Raw genomic sequence first — 18,855 nt, forward strand, 5'->3', positions numbered from 1 at the left:
CTCCAGAGAAACAGAACAATAGAATATATAGAGAGAGCGAGAGAAAGAGAGATTTATTATAAGGAATTGGCACATGCCCTTCTGAATTGGCACATGGCCGTTAGGGACGGCCATCTGCTTTACTCAGTCTACAGATTCAGATGTTAATCTCATCCCAAAACACACTCACAGACACACCTGGAATAATATTTGACCAAATATCTGGGCACTCTGTGGCCCAGTCAAACTGACACATGAAATTAACCATCACAATGCATATATATATATAAATATATGTGTGTATGTATAAGTAGTGTGTGTGTATGTGTATGTATGCATAAATAGCATATATAAACAAGTGTATGTGGGAGCGTAAGTAGTGTGTGTGGATGTGTTTATGTACAAACTGTGTGTGTACATGTGTACTATGTTTGTGTGTAGTGTGGGTATGTGTATATAGTGCAGTGTATGTTTAAAGATGAAGAGCTTAACAAAGTGTATCTTGTAAACGAATTACCCTACCCATGAATTGTCAAGTAAATCTGGAAAGCTTATGTCCTCTTGCTTTTTTTTTTTTATTTTTTAAAAAACAGATGGAACATATCTGAAACTGAGCTTGTTGGCGTGTTGCTGAAAAGTATACCAAATAATTCCATGTGGTTTCTTTTGAACTCCTTTCCATTCCATTCACTCAGTACATATTATTATGCGTTGATTCTAAAATGTGTCACTGATGCCTGCAGGCCCTGTCAGCAGAGCCTGGCTGGCTGAAAGCTGGTGCGTGCTGTCAGGCTGTCCTGTTCTCAGCAGCACAGTGTGATTGCAGGCCCAGTGACCCTATGAGTTGCAGACGTGTACAATTTTGCATCGACAGACAGAAGAAAGCACTGACTTCCTTGGCTACCTGGGTATTTCAGGGAGGTAACTTGAGGTTGGGAGCAGGGAGTCTAAAGGACCTGGGTTCAAATTCTGGCTCTGTCACTTGCTAGCTGTGTCCCCATGCTTCAGTTTACTCACCTACAAAATAAGGATCATAATACTGTCATGCCTGGCACATAGTAGATACGAATAGTTTTAGCAATAATAAAGATTCACATGAATTATGTTTTCTTAATAATTTAGATACTGTTCAAATATTTAATTTACTTTGACTCTCCAAGAAAAATTCATGTTTTTCCTTTCTAATTTTTATTAAAAAGAGTATTTCAAATCATCACCTATTGTTTTTCATAGGTTGGGCTGTGTGTGTGTGCGCCTATGTGTACACATGTGTATACACACATGCAGATGTGTGCAATCGTGTGTATGCTTGTGTGTGCATTCATGTGTGTATGCCTACATGTGTGAGTGCATACAGGTGTGTGTCTGTGCAAACAAGTGAAAATGTGTGTTTGATGGCGTACATGTGTACACATGCTTGTGTGTGCCTAAATATATGTGTGAGTATATCCATGTGCTTTTGTGTGTATATGAGTACCTATGTTCATGGTTGTGTATGTGTGTGCTTCCTGGGACCTTTTAGGGACAATAGTGATCTTTTTTTTTTTCCTTTACCAAGCATTATTAAATTCTGTAGATCTCTTAAAAGTAAAATAAGATCATCTCCCTCCCTTATTAAAAACTTTCAATGTTCTCTTATTTCAGGTAGAATAAAGTTCTAAACTTTAGCGATGGCCTTTCACATGTTCAGTAAAGTCCAGCCAAACTGATCTTTTTTCTATTCCAGGCTCACTTCTGCCTTAACACTTCTGTGTATGCTATTCCCACTTTGGGAAGCTCTATTCCCATACTGTCACCTTCTCAAAGAGATCGTTTCTGACCATTGAATATAATTAAGTCACCACCCCCTCCTTCAACCCCAGCATTGCAGGCACCAGGCACTCTTTTTTACTTTCTTCATAGCATATATTATTATCTGGAAATGTGGCATTCATTTATACATTTGATTGCATATTGCCTGCCTCTCATCAAGTTAGAATGGAAGCTTCTTGAGGGCTAAGCCCATCTGTATTGTCCCATAACTTGGGGCCCATAGTAGGCCTTCCATAACTATTTGTGGATTGAAAGAATGCATAAATATTGAAGACATATACACTATGAGGCATTGCTTCCCACAGTTGAGCTCAAAATATTATTTTACATTACTACATTAAATAGCACACTCTTCTTTTTTGACTATATGAACTTTAAAATTTAGGGAACCTTATACTGATATGTGCTCTATTTAATATATTTAAAGAGATCAAGGTCTTGACAACACAACCAACACAAATATTACAAGGTTGGAGTTGCAGTGCTTAATGTTGTGGGGTTTCTTTTTGAGTACTCAAATCTAGAAACAGAATCCTGGGAATTTTTTTTCTCAGTCACTGGCATTCAAATTCCACATATCTCATTCAGGCAACAAAGGGTTAAAAAAATCAGCAAAGGGTATTGGGGTAGAATGGTTGTCTCTTTCAGGGTTAATAGTTTCATTATTTGCATGAAAAAGGATCAAATTTTTTATTGCTGCTTTTAGCAGGGATGTACACATTCTCAGACATCTGCATACAAGTAAAAACTTGAGTCAATGTCTAGCTGCTTCCAAATATCAATACCTTTGATGTTGCATTGACGCAACCTCAGAGATTTCATGATCGATCTTAGCAGGGCCACAGGGCAGGGGGATCCAGGGTGTAAAAGTGCCTTCTGTGGACGTTCTTTACGCATGTGGTATCCTCTGTAGATCAGAGGCACTTTGGCTGGCACTGCGAATGTGGAAAACACATGTAGAAGCAATAGGAAAAGCAAAATTCCATTAAAATCAGAAGCAGATATACTAAAGGGTAATCATAAATTACTGACGTGTTTTCACTGACTACACGGAGTTTTATATTATAGTAAATATAGCTTACATTTCAGAACTTTATAGAGTTTAATCTTCCTATTGTTTGTTGCCAACACAGCTAGTCAAAATTTGTAGTTTTAACACACAGTTATAAGTACCAGCAGCAGATACCAGATTTGTATATCATGGACTTTAACAAATTGGTATACTTATCTAAATCCAGTGTTTAAATAGAAAATCTGCTAATGAATGTCAATTTTACAAAATATGTGTTCTCCAAAGTTCCCACAGCATGTTGGAAGTTGATGGGTAGAGTTGTGTCTTGTGGAATGTTCCATGAAATGTGTATACAGACTATTACAAAATATGTTTAGTGCACCTGGAAAAGGCTAAGAGCATAGCATTCAATGAATCAAAATAGAGTCCTAGTTCAGTATTTGCTAGTGGCCCTAATGGCTCCAAGATTAAAATATTGTCTCACTGAGTCTCAATGTGTTTCAGAGATATATAAATCCCTACATACTTCTGCGTACCTTTAACAATCTTCAACTCTTTGGCATGATCTCAGTGAGTGTTTATACTGTTCCTGAGTTATAATGAATAGTTTTATCAACTTGGTTCTAGTCTATCATTAACCTCATCACGTTTTCTATGCTTTAAAGGGACCAGAGCCTTGACTATCTCATCAAAGTGACCCCTGAAGTAAACAGAAGTAACCCAGGGTGAGGATTATATCGTATCTTTCTTCCTTCCCATCAATTTGTGCATCAAATTCTGCATCAATTTGTGGCTCTCATTAGAGAAGCTATGCTGAAAAATCTGTGGAGTCAGAAAGTCTGAGCTCCATTACTTACTGGCTGGGTGCCTTGGAGCAAGTCCCTCGAACACTGAGCTGAGGCTTCTTTAGTTATAAAATGAGGATCATAATGTCTGTTCCACCTTTGTCATTTGATTATTAAGGATCAAGTGCAATAATGGATATAAAATCCCTTTAAAGCAAAAAGGCACTACAAATGAAAATTATTAACAAAATATAGTTTAATTATAGCTATAGCATTATGTAGAATACTGAAAGGGGCTGGCCAGGCGAGAGTTTTTGGCAAATAGTTCCAGAATTGATCTTTTTAACTCAATCTTGCCCTAATTTTATGGTTTTATTTTGATAGTAAATGGGAAACTGAGCTAGTATACCAATGATTTGTATGGAGGTCAAAATTTTTACTCTTTTATTTATTTATTTTTTTACACACACACACTCTATTTAAAATTTTTACTCTTTTAAATGAAGGGCATAGACTGGTATTGATTTCTCTCAAAACCTAATCGCAAAATTCATCTTGAGCACATATATCCTTCAAAGTACTTAGTTGACTTAATTCCATTTTTACTTATTATGTTTTTGTTTGCTTTTTTGTTTAAAGTTCCAAAGACCTCAGTAACCTCATCAAAGTGAACCCAAGAACAGGAAAAAGTGTGCAAGGGCAAGATTGAATACGCCCCTCTTTTTTTGTTTCACATTAACCAATGCTTAAAAACATTATTAAATCATCATTTCAGCAGACTGACACTGCTATAGTATCAATGTATCAATGGTAGTTCAAGAAAAACCATGGAACCCCCATGATCTTTTATGTAAAATGTTTAAGATTTTGGTCAAATGATTTCTAATATAATGCAGGTGCCTTGATGCATTAGGTGCACAGTTGTTTTTTCAGGATGGATGGGATACTTTCATTTGTTGATTTATTTTTCTTAAGCAGAGGGATGGCACAGGAGAGAGGAAAGAGAATCAGACCAGAGTCCAGAGATGGGGGTCTGGGCCTGGCTGTATCCTCACTAGCAGTGTGAAATGGGCATGGCCACACTCCCTGTTTGGACTTCAGTTTTTTCATCCTCACAGTGAGGAAATTGGACCAGATGCTCCCTGATCACTTCCAATGTCAATTCAGTTATTAAGTTCCAGTAAGATGGTTGATGTTATAGAATGTGCACGCACCCTGGAGTTAGATTACATAGCTTTAGATTCCAGCCTTGCCACTACTAGCCATGTGGCAAAAACTTAATCTTTGTGTGTCTTAGCTTTTCCCTTTGTGAAATCAGGATGATAATACTTACTGTTGTTGACCTGAAACAAATAGACTGCCAGATATTTCTCCAGCCAAGGTGGATTTACTCAGGATCACCAGAGAATTGCAGTTTGGGGTCTGCAACCGTGGGGAGCCATATGCAAGTCCCTGAAGGGGAAGGGAGGAACACTTTTATAGAAGGAGAAAAGGAGGTTGGGAGGGCTACAGTAAACAAAGAGTTCAAGGCTTTTCGTTGGCTGAGTCCCTGCCAGGAAAGAAGAGGAGTCATTCTTCTTCCTCTTGGGGTCCGCTATTATCACAGGGCACAAGAACTCCCCCTTCTGGTCTCCTAACTCTATTTCATTGAAGTTTCTGTCTATTAACTTTTTAACACTATTTCATTGGACTGATGTGAGGATTAAATCATATAAATCACGTAAATCACGTAGAACAGTGCCTGGCACATCATGAATTTTCTGAAACCATTAATTATTGTTTATTATTTCTATGCAGTTATAGTTAGGTCCAAATATATATTTTCAGAGTCAACACTGAAAAACTCCAACCCCTTGAGATGATCTCTGTTTTAATAAATATTTTATAGTAAAATATTTCTATAATAAAAATGTTTCTCCATTTTAATAAATATTTGCAACCACTTGATGTAAGATGACCATTTCTCTGATCATTTCTTCCATGTTTTAAAGGGGCCAAAGTCTTGACAATCTCATCGAAGTGGCTCCAGAAACAAACAGAACTAACCAAGGGTGAGGTTTATGGAACTTATTTCTCCATTTTCTTCTATTCAACCTCGAAAATATGATAAAACTCATTGTCCCATCACAGAGACAGCCAATAATGGGACCCAAAATCAATACCTCTATGTCAGAAACCTAGTCTTCAAGTCCTTATTCAGGGCTCCCTGGTTGTGGATATTTGTGGAGGAATTCCTTAAAATATGGGAATAATCTCTTATCAGTGTGGGATTTGTGTTCCATGCTTGGGATTTCCTCAAAATGAATCGAGTTTCCTCCTGGGATGAAATATCTTCCCCAAACAATTTCTTAGACATAAGCAGCCTAAGAGAAGGTCTTCATGTGAAGAAAATTCTCCTTCCTTTATCCTTCATCATTTTTTCCCTCTTCTCTTATGTTTACACTCAAACAATTCATAAAGTTGGGAGGTTATTTTTTTAAATTATACTTAGTTTATTGAAATAATAAAGAATACAAAGGATGACATTTGTCTTTTATAGAGAGAATTTTCTTTAAGGTACATCGTGTTGAGTAAACAAAGAGATGTAAAAAAACCACGAATCTATAAATATATATTGTTATGCTAGTTTGAATGCGAGTTAAATATAAAAGATACCAAGGTATATATTTTCTTTCTGATAGATACTCTATCTTACTTGGTGTATAGGAATTCTATTTTTACAGTAGGTAGATATCATATAAAGTTTATTAGACTAGATCAGGAGTCAGAAACTTTTGCTTAAAGGGCTAGGTAGTAAATATTTCAGGTTTGGGGGACCGAAACAGTCTCTATTTTAACTAGTCAACTAGCAACCATTGATAATACATCGTAAAGGAATGGGCATGGCTGTGTTCCAATAAAACTTTACTTATATAACAAGACTACAGGCTGAATTTAGCTTGAGGACCATAGTTTGCTGACTCCTGGACTAAACAGTATTTCATGTGGGTGAGTGAAGAGGATCAACTCTGAATGTACTTGGAACAGCTTCCGAAACAAAGCCTCCCTTGCATATCTTGTTTTATTCACTTTATGGTTAGACCAAAGATTTTATCATTCTTTTATCTGATTATTTAGTGCTAAATTGTCCTTAGATTTTGTTCACTAAATAAGAGCATAACGCATTGCCACTGTCTGAGGGTCAGGTACTGAATCCAGAGACCATGTAATACTTCATGTTACAGATAAAAGAGTCAATGAAAGACAGCTATCCCTTGTCCCTCTTCCAAGATGACTTAGTTTGTAAAGTGAAGATGGCCTTAATAATATGACCTTTCCCGTGCAGTGTGTGAGCCTCGTTTCAGTACCCACCCTCTGCCATGTATTGCATTTGGTCATGTGTCCATCTCTTCTACTTGGTAGTGAAATTTTTGAGTTTGGAGAATACTTATTAGCTGTATAATCTTGGACAAATCATTTAACCTCCTTTAAGCCTCAGCTTCTTTATCTGTAAAGTGGGGATTGTAAGAATTACCTTCTTCATGAATTACCAGAAAAATTAGATGCGAGCAAGCTTATGAAGCACTTATTCCTCAAGTGCTTATTAGATATTATCTATTGGTATTATTATTACTGTTACTGTTTTTCTTCATTGTTGGATCCCCATTGCACCACTCATTGCTTAGTTCAAAGAAGATACCAAAGAAATTATCTGTTAGGTTGAATTTTATGAAATTGTTGACATTCAATAATTTTTGATCCACAGGAGGACAATTTCATATAGTTCAATATAATAGAATGCAATAATTTACATGGAAGGATATGTACATGATAAAATTAGTTTATAGGTTAATCCTAAAGATTAGTTCAGTGATATAAGCCTTTCCAGTCTTTTTTCTTTTCAGGGTGTATAACAAATTGTCCAATAATAAGGTATAGCAAATTAGGCATCTTGTTCAGGCCTTCTGATGTTAGAGTTGGTATGAAGGCCCAGTGTGATAACAGAAATGTCTCTTTAGAGCTATTATTGCCTATTTGTTTAGAATAAAAGCAAGTTATATAATCTGAAGTTTTCCTTGTTCTGACTTAGCATTGCATGAAGCATGATTCTGAACTGATTAATATCTTGGAGTAGCCTGAATGTTACATATTCATATTATGTATATTACCTCCATACTTTAGAATCAGGAAATAGCCTCTTTTTAAAAAAATCCCAGGTTTTTGTTTTGTTTTGTTTTGAGGGGAGGGAAGCAAGGAACACGTGCAAATGATGAACAATTTAAATTTTTCTCTTATTCATTACAAGCTTCAAAAATATTCTTGGAAAACAAGAAGTTTAAGAGCAATTTAAATTTGAAGTTGTCTTAAAAGAAATAAGAATAAAACTAAATTAAATTTTCATATATATGTAGTTGTGTAAGAAATGAATTGATAGTAGCCACCTGCTTTTACAGAGGGCTAAAAAAGAACTCAAGTAAGATGAAGTTTTGAATTAACAACAATCACTTGATTCAATATTAATATTGAAAAAAAATGTACAAATTGTAATTGATTTGACTTGATTTTACCCCCTTATTGAAATTTACAACATTTTTTAGGAACCAAGATCTGAACAATCTTATCAAAGTGACTCCCTCAGCAAATAAAAGGTAAGCTTATTAAGATTATTGAAGACTCCTGAACAAGTCTTCAATTTATGCCCCAGAATAAGATTATTTGGCTAAGGACATTTGAAAGGGGACATGAAAAAAATGAGAACAAATTGATTTGTTGATGTATAATGATGGTAGATAGATTTTTTCTTTTATTGTGTTGCTTCAATTTATTACATTATAATATTGTTCAAATTGTAATATTGAAGCTAATTCTGTCTAATGACTATTTGAGAAATTCATTGGATAGCATAAGTAGCATAAGTAGGTTATTACTGCAAGTTTATAGTAAATCAATTATAAGTTCATAAAACTGAATAAACCAAAGAATATTGGCTTTCTCCTCTTTCACAAACCCAAGGATTAATTTTTAAATGACTCTTCAGAAAATTGGTGACATAACATTCTAATACTTGATTAGAATATTTCTACATGATTTTGATTATACTCCTGTCTTCTTGAAAAGTTAAGACCCATCATTCACTGGAGCAAAAGTTAAGAAAAGCGTGACAGAGTAACTCCAAGCTACCTCTCAAGATTATTGTGATGATAATGTTGGTGAAAAGCATTGTGCAGATGTAAGGAATTATTGTGAATAGAGAGAGGAAGGATGTTAGCAGAAGGGAGCATGTGGTTTGGGGTCCAGCTATGGTTTCAATCCTCGTTCACCCTCAGTCATTTCTTAGGTATCTGGCCCAAAGAGGGTCTTAATTTCTATGAAACTCAATTTATTTATAAAGAGAGAATGGTAATATTTAACTCAGTTGTTTTGAGGATTTAAAAAAGATAACTAATATAACTAATATATATAAAGTAGAAACTCGGTAAATTTATCACTTTTTGTCTAGGATCCCATGGAATGTTTCACAAGCATCAGAAGAAACAATGCTAGCCATTGTTTCTGATTTCCAACTGAATTTGACCTTTTATGTTATTTTGTTTTAGCAGTGAACAAGATCTTGATGAACTTATTAACGTAAGCCCCAAAGCTGTCAAAAACACAGCCGGGTAAGAGAAGGATGTGATTTATTTACTTTGCTTTGTTTCTCCTTAACTAAGTACAATTTGAATATAAATGACTTGTAATCATTCTATGGGCAAACTGAATATAAATCTTGAAAAGTCATCACAATTTTTATATGTCCCTGAAAACTTAGATATCTATTTGCTAATAAAAAGAAAGGCAGCTCAAGTAAAACAATTGAAGGGAGTGATTGGGGTAGAAACATAGCTAGTCTATGCCCTGTTTATGTTTTGTAGTATTGATGTTAATACCTTTGTCTCTGGATTTGGTTAAATTTATTAATGATAGTTAATTTTTTGAAAAGAGCTGGACACCTCATTAGTTATAAGCAATACCATTCACCTCGTTTTCAGAGGGTGTTTTCTGGTGGTCGGTGGAAATTTTATGAGGTTCATTATTTCTTAGATGGTTTGCTGCTCGCAGCAAAATAATGGATCTAAAATTTGATAATTCTTTAAGTAGTATCTATAATGATGAAAATGAAATTCACTTTTTGTCTCTGGGTATATGAAGATTTTTATATCATTATACACTACTATTATATATATGTACGTATATATTTATATATATATTTAAGAATGTTTTTATGATTTCACTTTTTTGAGTTTAGCTGGTACGTACAAAAATTGCAAAATTTTGGAGATGGAAGGAAGGAACCTCAGAAAACTCATAGCCCTGTTACTATGAACACTTGCAAACCACTGTTCCAGTCAAACCTATTCTATTTACAGAAGAGGAAATTAAGACTCAGAAAGGTTAAGTGATGTGACCAGTGTCACAGAGAAAACTAGTAGAAGACGAATAGTAGTTCTGTGATCTGTTAGGTGGTGAGTAATTACTGAGCACCTACTGGGTTTGAAGCTTACAACTAGGTATCATTAGGTGCACATTAGGTATAATTATAGGCCGTGGGTGCCAAAAAGAGAATTCAGTAGACATACTCAATCTTATTAACAGCAAGCAATTATCATAGATTAAAGCTAATTATGTGCTGGGGGCAAAGAGATGGGACTCCAAGACAATAATAGGTTGTCAATTTAACATATTACATTTTGGGACGCTTATGTACTGCTTGCTGAATATGGAATGTATTGTCAGTGAGTTGCATTTAAAAAGAAAAGGAGACATGAAATAACTAATTTAATAAACACGACAGGCAGTAAAATTCACATTCATAGATTCCTAGGAGTAGAAGATGTTAGAGATGGGCAGAGGCTTAGAGATGAACAAATCCAATCTCCTCATTTTACAAATGAGAATACTGAAGTATTCAGGGCAAAAGTTTCATAATCTTCTGTGAGTTCTTCCAACTCCCAGCCCAACCCCTGGTCTTTAAATCACAGCATGGAGACTTTGATCTTAAAATAGGTGAAAGTTGATTCAGTACCTCAGGAAATAGTGGAAACTATAAAGCTAGGACTTTTACTCTTGCCATGGGACAGCCTGAAGATGTTCTCTACTACCTTCACAGGGTCACTTGAAATATTACTTCACAGTCTTTGAAGTGACAATGGCACAAATTTATGCCAATGACCGCAAAACACTTTACAACTTTTGAACTACATGAAAATAATAATAGCTAAATATTTCAATGTATCCCTATATCCTTAAAGCAAAATAAATGAAAGCAGTAACTTGAGTAGGAAAAATGTTACATTTTTCCTGGATAAAATTTAGATATAAGATTCCTGTGTTTGTAGGATCCAGGGTCTGAAAAAAGTGCCTATAAGTTTCCAATTCATTAAGTTGCATGATGCTATCAGTCAAGGCAATTCAGGACTATTACTGAGATCCTTGCTTTATTGACTCAAGGTGTCGTCTTTTTAAGAGAAGTGGTACAACATAGCACGCGTTTATATATATGTTTTCTAAGCTAGTGTTTCTCAAATTGTGGGTCACATCCCATTAAATGGTCTTGTAATTAATTTAGTGAGTGGCAGTCAGCACTTTTTCCCAGTTAACTAGAGTGAAATAGAGTAGAAAACATGAGAGTTCTTACGTAATGGGTGTTTTATTTTGTGAAATTTATGTTTTATTATGTGTGTGTGTGTGTGTGTGTGTGTCTGTCTGACTGAAAACAGAAAGTATTGGGCTGTGATGTAAACTGTATTTTTTAATGAGCTCTATGATGTAGTAGTTTGAATAGCACAGTTCTAAGATTTGGAATGAACCAAGTTTTCTGTACCGAGCAGAACAGTAAAAACGGGAGTTCTCATGTTTGTGTTTGTATTTTTTATGCAGCTTACTCTTAATTATGCTGATTGGTGAATATTATATGTAGTTACACTAAAATATTGTGATTGATTTTATGTATTAAAAGGTTGTGGCCTTTGACATATTATTTCCTCTACAAAGTTTTATTTTTTGTACTTTTTATTCTTTTAATGTATGAAATTATCCTCATTTTAAAGATCGTCTTTCAGGCACAATTTAACTTTATAACAGGTTTTTGTAATCAATTTATACAAAAAAATTTTATTTTGGATAGTTCTCATGTGTTTATCATTTCTTTGATAGTGTTTGTAGATACCAGTTGATTATCTTTAATTGAGAATATGCTATTGAAGATAATTCAAAACAGTAAACATTCATTTAGGGGCTTTCTGTCTACCATGGAGATCTGAGAACAAGGATGAAGAGATCAAACTCAGTGAAGCCATGAGCTGGGAAGCAAATTCTATGGAAAGGCTTAGGGGTTGGGGAAGGAAATGCAGACCTTTTTCTCAGACTTTTTGATGACTAACCTCTAAGTGGCTCTCCTTCAGTTCCTAACCTTGCATCAGTCTTTTTGAAGAGTAAGCCATACTTAATTTTTATATAAGGGAAAAGGACTTTTGGGGGGAAGGAGGTACAGGCAGGTAGCTGCCAAAATTTACTGAAAGCAGGTGTTATCAATCCCAAGATTTCTTGCTATTGTGGGCTCTTCTTTGAATAAATATTATAAAGCGGTTTAGAGGAGCACGTTGAAAAATCACTACTTTCCAGACCTTAGAAGCAAAGTATTATACAGAGGCAATGAGTGATAGCAAACCAGGTGGGAGGAAATACTGTTCTCCGACTGAGGAAAGAAACTGATAGGGTTTCATCTAGGAAGTGGACAGTTATCAGAGTATGTCCCTAATTTACCATGATTTCAGCTTTGTAAGTCATGGTAGAGGAAAGAAAAGTCACAATTTTGATGGATTACTGGAACTCTCTTTGCCAAGACTTATGTTAAGTATAATCCTAGTTTAGGAGTTTCTTATTTTTTTAAAAAAATGGTATCTTTAGCTGGTGAATATGATTTTTAAAATATCAAGGACCTTAGAATCAGTTTGTATCTTCATACTGTTAAAACATTCCAGAGTAAAAGTGGTCAATCATGAGATGTTTGCTGTGAACTCTGAGTTAGCGTGCCCTTGTAGATGGGCTCTGACAATAAGCATGTGAAGTCAGAGTAATTCTTCTCCTGATCCAACATAATTAGTCCTCCCTGGATTGGTTTGGAAATTTATTTCAAGGAGGTTCTATGCCAAACCAATATGTCTTATACTAAATGATAAAATAGCTAATCCCTTCTTCCAATTCCAGCCAACTTAAACCTGTATTATCTCTAACACAAGCTGCTTTAATTTTTTTTTCCATTTGAAGAAATCAAGATCTTGATAAACTCATCAAAGTGAATCCTGAAACTCTCTCCAACAACCAAAGGTAATAGAACTGTATTAATTTTTGTGCTTTGGGTAGGAAGAATATTTTGTTTTACAATTATTTCAAGCACATTTATAACCTTAATGATCTTACCAAAAGAATTTATTTATAATTAACCTGCTCCCTTTTTATTTTTCTTTTTAAAGAAACCGGGATCTCAATAACCTCATCAAAGTGAATCCTGAAGTAATCAGAAGCAATCAAAGGTAATCAAATAAAAACAGTCATTTCACGTTCTCATGTCTGTTGCCCCTGAGTGGAGTAGATTTATTATATTGCTTTATAGACCTAGCACAAGCAAAACAACCTATCACTAATCGGAGTTTATTTTTTTCTCTTTCGAAAAGCCAAGCTTTGGACAATCTTATTAAAGTGAAACCTTCACCTCTCAGAAATACTAAGCGGTAAATGACTTTGCCTAACTATCTTGACATGTTCCCAAGGTTCTAGGTTAGGAATTTCCTTTCTTGCTCGCTTTCTTGCTTTCTTTCTTCTCTTTTTTTAAAAGAAGACTTTCGTTTTTCTTGAGTGTTCAAATGTGCACACATTTATAACCCATGTGTTTCCTGTCAGCCGAGAACATGCTGCACTCTTCTGGAATCAATTGCACTCTTTTGGACTCAGTTTTGTACTTCTTATTTTCACGAAGACAACTTAGGGTTTGTTGCCTATAGGAAATAGAGTATCAGGACTGATATGAAAAATGAGTGAAATTAAATAAGAGGAAAACATATTTTGGAGAAGCTGGACCAAACCGGTGGTTTACACAGATGCCTACAGAGCATTGGAGCATTGGAAATGATATTCAGTCTTCAGAATTACAGATCCACAGCTCATGTGGGCTCACAAAATATTCCAGCAGATTTTAACCTTGAACTTCCATTTTGAGTTTTGTAAATATCTTATAATTCACTATCTTTATGTCATATCTTTCACCAAAAGAGCTTATTGATAATGCACCAGAGTGCGTTGTATGAGAAGCCCAGATTGTTCTGCTGACCTGAAATTTTGCCATAATAAATATATAGCTGGGAATTAAAGTCTCAATATTCTGGGATGAAGAAAGCAAATTAACATATGGAAAGTGCTTTGAAGCCACGGGGAGAAAGAGGATAGTGTGATGTGCTCATCGGCCTAAATCTTATGTCTTTTTGTTTTCTACATTAGTGGTTCTTTTTTTTTTTTTGGAGTATAATTGCTTTACAATGTCGTGTTAGTTTCTGCTGTACAATGAAGTGAGTCAGCTATATGTATACCTATATCCCCTCCCTCTTGGACCTCCCTCCCACCCCTCCCCCCCCCATCCCACCCGTCTAGGTTGTCACAGAACACTGAGCTGAGCTTCCTGTGCTTTATAGCATGCTCCCACTAGCTATCTATTTTACACCTGGGAGTGTATATATATGTCAATCCTTGTGTTTTAATTTGCCTTTTCTGTTTGTGTGTTTTTATCACAAGGTGTTGGGGTGTCTGAGGTAGGAAGGTACCAAGGCAATTGAAGAGCAATTGCTAATTAGACAGCAGTATTTATTGAACACCTCTGGTGTGCCTGGCAATTTATATACATTTAATCCTCACAACCACCAACCCCATGAGAAATATATTCATGCATGCTATTTTACAGAAGAGGAAACTATAGCTCAAAGATATAAAATAAACTTCTCAAGAAAGAAAACACATCCTGGATCTAAACCCAAATCCTCCTGATGTCACTACTGGAAGAAGAACAAAAGATCGGGAGCAAAATAAGCTCAGATTTACCCCTTCTTTCTGTCCTTTATTCTCCCTATGGTCCCTTCCTTTCTAATTCCCCTCCCACCCCTGCAGTTAAAGGACTACAATTAGATACACTTTTTTTCTAGAAAATTATTATGGAAATGACAGAGAGGAGAGGAAGGTTTGTCTTATAGAGATTTTCTAATAACTGAAATAATAGCGGACTTTTGGTGCTGACCCTGCCACTGGTAAGCGTATGGAAATATCTTTGATAAGTAGAACCATTTCTTCAGAGTGGTACTGGTAGGGGCAGATTTTTATTTTTATTAGTAACAGTTTTAGGAGGTTCCCAACCCATGTTGGAAGTGGTTAGGTTTAACAAGCACGTATGGAATAACTAACAGTGGCTACTGTAGCCAACTTCTCCCTTAGTGGCTGTTTCCATAAATTGTAGCGCCCTCTCTCTCTCTCTCTCTTTCTCTGCCCCGCTCCTGTTCCCTCCTTCCTCCTCTCCCTCCCTCCCTTTCCCCTTCTTCTTACTTTTGCCTCCTTCCCTTCCTCCTTCTGCAAATGCACTATGTTGACAGATAATGGTAAATTTCTCATAAGAGTTTTGCCTTTTGTTTATTAGAAGAGGCTAATTTCATAAAAAGTAATTTGTAGTTCAGCAACTCCTAACAAAGTATCTATAAGAAGAGGACATTTTCCTTATACAGATAGGATTACTATAAAAAAGAAATTTAAAAATATTGACCATCATGTTGTTTTCAGATGGCAGCCTTTTTTAAGGATTTATTTTTAAACTTTTTATTGAGGTATAGTTGATGTATAATATGATATAAATTACAGGTATATGATATAGTGATTCACAATTTTAAAGGTTATACTCCACTTATAGTTATTACAAACTATTTGCCATATTCTCCATATCATAGAATATATCCTTGTAGCTTATTTTATACCTAATGGTTTGTACCTCTCAATTACCTACCCCTATATTGCCCCTCTCCCCCTTGCCTCTCCCCACTGGTAACCACTAGTTTGTTCTCTATATCAGATGGCAGCTTGATCCACAAATCTAACCTAAGTGATGTCTGACTATTCTTTAGTAGTTACACCAGATTTGATGATAATCAGCCAGGATATTCAAGAATTACTGCAGAAAAAACAGGAAAGACTAAGCTGCCTATTTGAAAAAAGTGACTTCATTCAATATGTTCAGTCACCTGTATGGGCAATGTATTTATGTGGCCCACTTGATTTTAATGGGTAAAGAGAGGGGGCATTTTAACATGACTCCCAGTAGGAATAACAGCCACAAGGCACTTTTACATCCAATTCAATGTGACAGGAGCACTGATTATTTAATAGTATAACAGCAGTGAATCAGAGTTCCTTTTATGTGACTTTGCTGACATTTCCAGCAGCTGTATATTTAATTCACATTTAGGGGTGGAATAAATTTCAGTCATGGATCAGAATGTAAGCAGGTGTCCCTGAGCTCTTTCTAGGAAGACAACAACATGAACAAATGCAAATGTGTACAGAATTTTCATTTATTCAGGGAGAAACTGTGAATTTTAGCAATGACAGTTTCACATTTTCATGAACCAACATTAAAGTGGCATATTTAATTATCGGTAGCCTATAAACTGCTGCTCCCACATGAAGACTGAAAAACATCTAGTGATACAGGTCTTTACAGTTAGAAAAGGCAACCTTCATCTGAAGCAGAAAAAATATTCTGAACTATTTGTGGTATTATACGTCCATCTTTATAAGGGCTTCCTATTTGCTAAGACATACCTTGTTAATATCCCAATAAGAGGAGGTTTCCTTCCTATCTTCCTATTGCATATTTCTCATACTTCTGCTCAAGACAGAAAGCTGGAGGTGGGAGGTAACCTTGACTCTTTCCATTGCTTAATTCTCCATAATCAGTAGGTCACTCTGGGTGCTTCTCCTAGTTATCTCAGGAACCGAGACATTTCATCATCCCAACTGCTACTATAGCCCAGCTTACTGTTAAATCTCCTCACTGGTCCCTCTGCTGTCTCTGGTACCTTCTGCCCTTCAATCTGTCTGCCACACTGTAGAGTGATCTTCTTAAAACACAAATCTGATCCTGTCCTTCCTCTGATGAAATCCTCCAGTGGCTTCCCATTGCCACTGGACAACAGTGTACCCCTTAACCTGGTTTCCAAAGCTCGCCATGATGTTGCCTCCACAGGCCTCCCCAACCCCATTCCCTATGCTCCACCCACAAGCAAAGCCCACCCACACACCCCCTGACATGAACACGCCTCGCTCCTCTGTCATTGCTGCTGCATGGATAACTGCTACTTATCCTTTAGGTGTCAGCTTAGGTGTCTTTTACTCAGGCTCTGGGAAGCCCAACCTGACCCATCACTTCTGCATCAGGTCCTTCTGGATGTTCTCAAGCTCTCTGTTCTTCTGTCCTATGATATTTGTCTCTTGGAATTATTATTTAATAATCTCTCGTCAACTATTGGATTTTTTAAGGGCAAAGATTGGATCTGTCTTGTTCGTGTCTTTATCTACAATTCATGGCACGATGCTTGACATGTATTAGGTGCTTAATAAATATTCTCTGAGTTACAAGCTAAATTTCAAAACTAATCAAGACCTGTGATCATCCAACTAGACAAAGCCCATTGCCTTATAACTCTAACACTCTGAGCCCCATGAGTGAAACTAGACTGGAGGGATCTGATATCCTATGACTGGTCTCCTTGCTCAAGCCAATGACTCCATTTTGAAATGTAATCTCAATGAACCATGGTGAATTAGAGCCACTGAAATTCTTGGTCACATCTTATATTTAAAATACCTAAATTGATCATTTTCTCTATGGACCTGTTAATTTCTTTAATATAAAATCTTTAAGACTCCCTCATTGAAACAAATTATAAAAATATGTAAAGCTGGGACCATTTTGCAAATTCAATAGAGTTGAAGAATTATAGCAGTTATCTCACTGTATTCTACACTCCCTTCAGAGAGATAAATATTCCTTTGAACTAAAGCTTAAAGCCTTAGTTTTAGTTCTTGGCATAAAAGAAGTACCATAGTAAATTTTCTATATGGAGGTTTTTAATTTTGCAAATGTGTTTGATACTCTGCAAAAACAATGTAAGTGAGCTGGAGAGAGAGAAACATATTGCAGCATTTGATAAATACCTCCCACACCTTCATAAGAGAGGAAGAGCAGTTGGGAGTGAGCTGATTACTTTCTCTCATGTAGAGCATATCCTAGGAAAAGTTGTGTTATAAGAGACATAATAAGCCTTGGTCCCCAGAATCTCTATTTTTTTTCTTTAATCTGCTCGCAAGGGAGTATTATATTCCTTAATGGGGCAGTAGAAAATAAATTACATGATTATAACATAGATAAATGCTCATATTCAAAATGTGTGCTATGACTCTACATAGCAGATAATGCATATCTTCTCCCAAACCTTCTGTAGTCTATGTAAAGAAAAGCATTTTCAGTTGCTATGGTTAACAAAATTTCTTTTTAGCATTTCTCTCTGTATCCACAGAGAATTGGTGGTTTTTCTTGAAGTTAATTCCAACTGTTCATAAAATCACAAAATTATAAGGTCTTCCATTGAACTGCCACAGAAAAGGTTTGGAATCAAGCCTTTGTTTGACCCTGCAGCATTTGGCTGTGCTTCTATAAAAATCTATTTTTCACACTTTGACTCACAGCTCTTCATCTTCTACCACAGTGTAAAAGACACGATAAGATAGATGTAGTCTTAATTAAAGAATGAAAATTTATTTTTACATTTTTCAACTTGGGAAGTTTATGGGCAATCTGAACTTCTTTTATTGGATCTCCAAATCTAGCTGATGACATCAATCAAGGTGAACAACCAGAGCAAATCCACATTTTGTACTTTTCATGATCTGGAACTTTTAATTTTGCTTTAAATATTAGTATAAAATATTCAGAATAAAATCTTATAATCCACTCTACCAAACTTGATATGTGGCACTGTTTAATAAAAACAGCAAAAATTCTATGAAACCCCTAATAACATGGTTTACTCAATGATTCACAATTATATCCCTTTGGGAGTGTGCTTCTTTGAAGGCAAGCATACGTTCCAATTTTGAGTTATCTACCTACAGTGGTTGGATTTGCAGGATTCTGGTTTCTCCTCCTTGCTTAGATCTAAA

At 35.7% G+C, this 18,855-nt stretch overlaps 1 protein-coding gene across 12 annotated transcripts in view; it reads left to right on the forward strand.

Annotated features, from left to right (window-relative positions):
* SCEL (sciellin) overlaps positions 1-18,855 on the forward strand; it is a 133,457-nt gene that overhangs the window by 86,050 nt on the left and 28,552 nt on the right. For 5 of the 12 annotated variants that reach the window (XM_036831212.1, XM_036831208.1, XM_036831214.1 and 2 more), the window contains 6 exons: positions 3,469-3,528; positions 5,580-5,639; positions 8,166-8,216; positions 9,165-9,227; positions 12,874-12,933; positions 13,080-13,139. In XM_036831212.1, coding sequence (XP_036687107.1) covers positions 3,469-3,528; positions 5,580-5,639; positions 8,166-8,216; positions 9,165-9,227; positions 12,874-12,933; positions 13,080-13,139 — 354 coding nt within the window. The remainder of the gene's footprint in view (positions 1-3,468; positions 3,529-5,579; positions 5,640-8,165; positions 8,217-9,164; positions 9,228-12,873; positions 12,934-13,079; positions 13,140-18,855) is intronic. The other 7 variants (XM_036831213.1, XM_036831216.1, XM_036831215.1 and 4 more) reach the window with 5 other exon arrangements.

The sequence above is a fragment of the Balaenoptera musculus genome, chromosome 18, assembly GCF_009873245.2.
Source record: "Balaenoptera musculus isolate JJ_BM4_2016_0621 chromosome 18, mBalMus1.pri.v3, whole genome shotgun sequence".
NCBI classification, from domain to species: domain Eukaryota; kingdom Metazoa; phylum Chordata; class Mammalia; order Artiodactyla; family Balaenopteridae; genus Balaenoptera; species Balaenoptera musculus.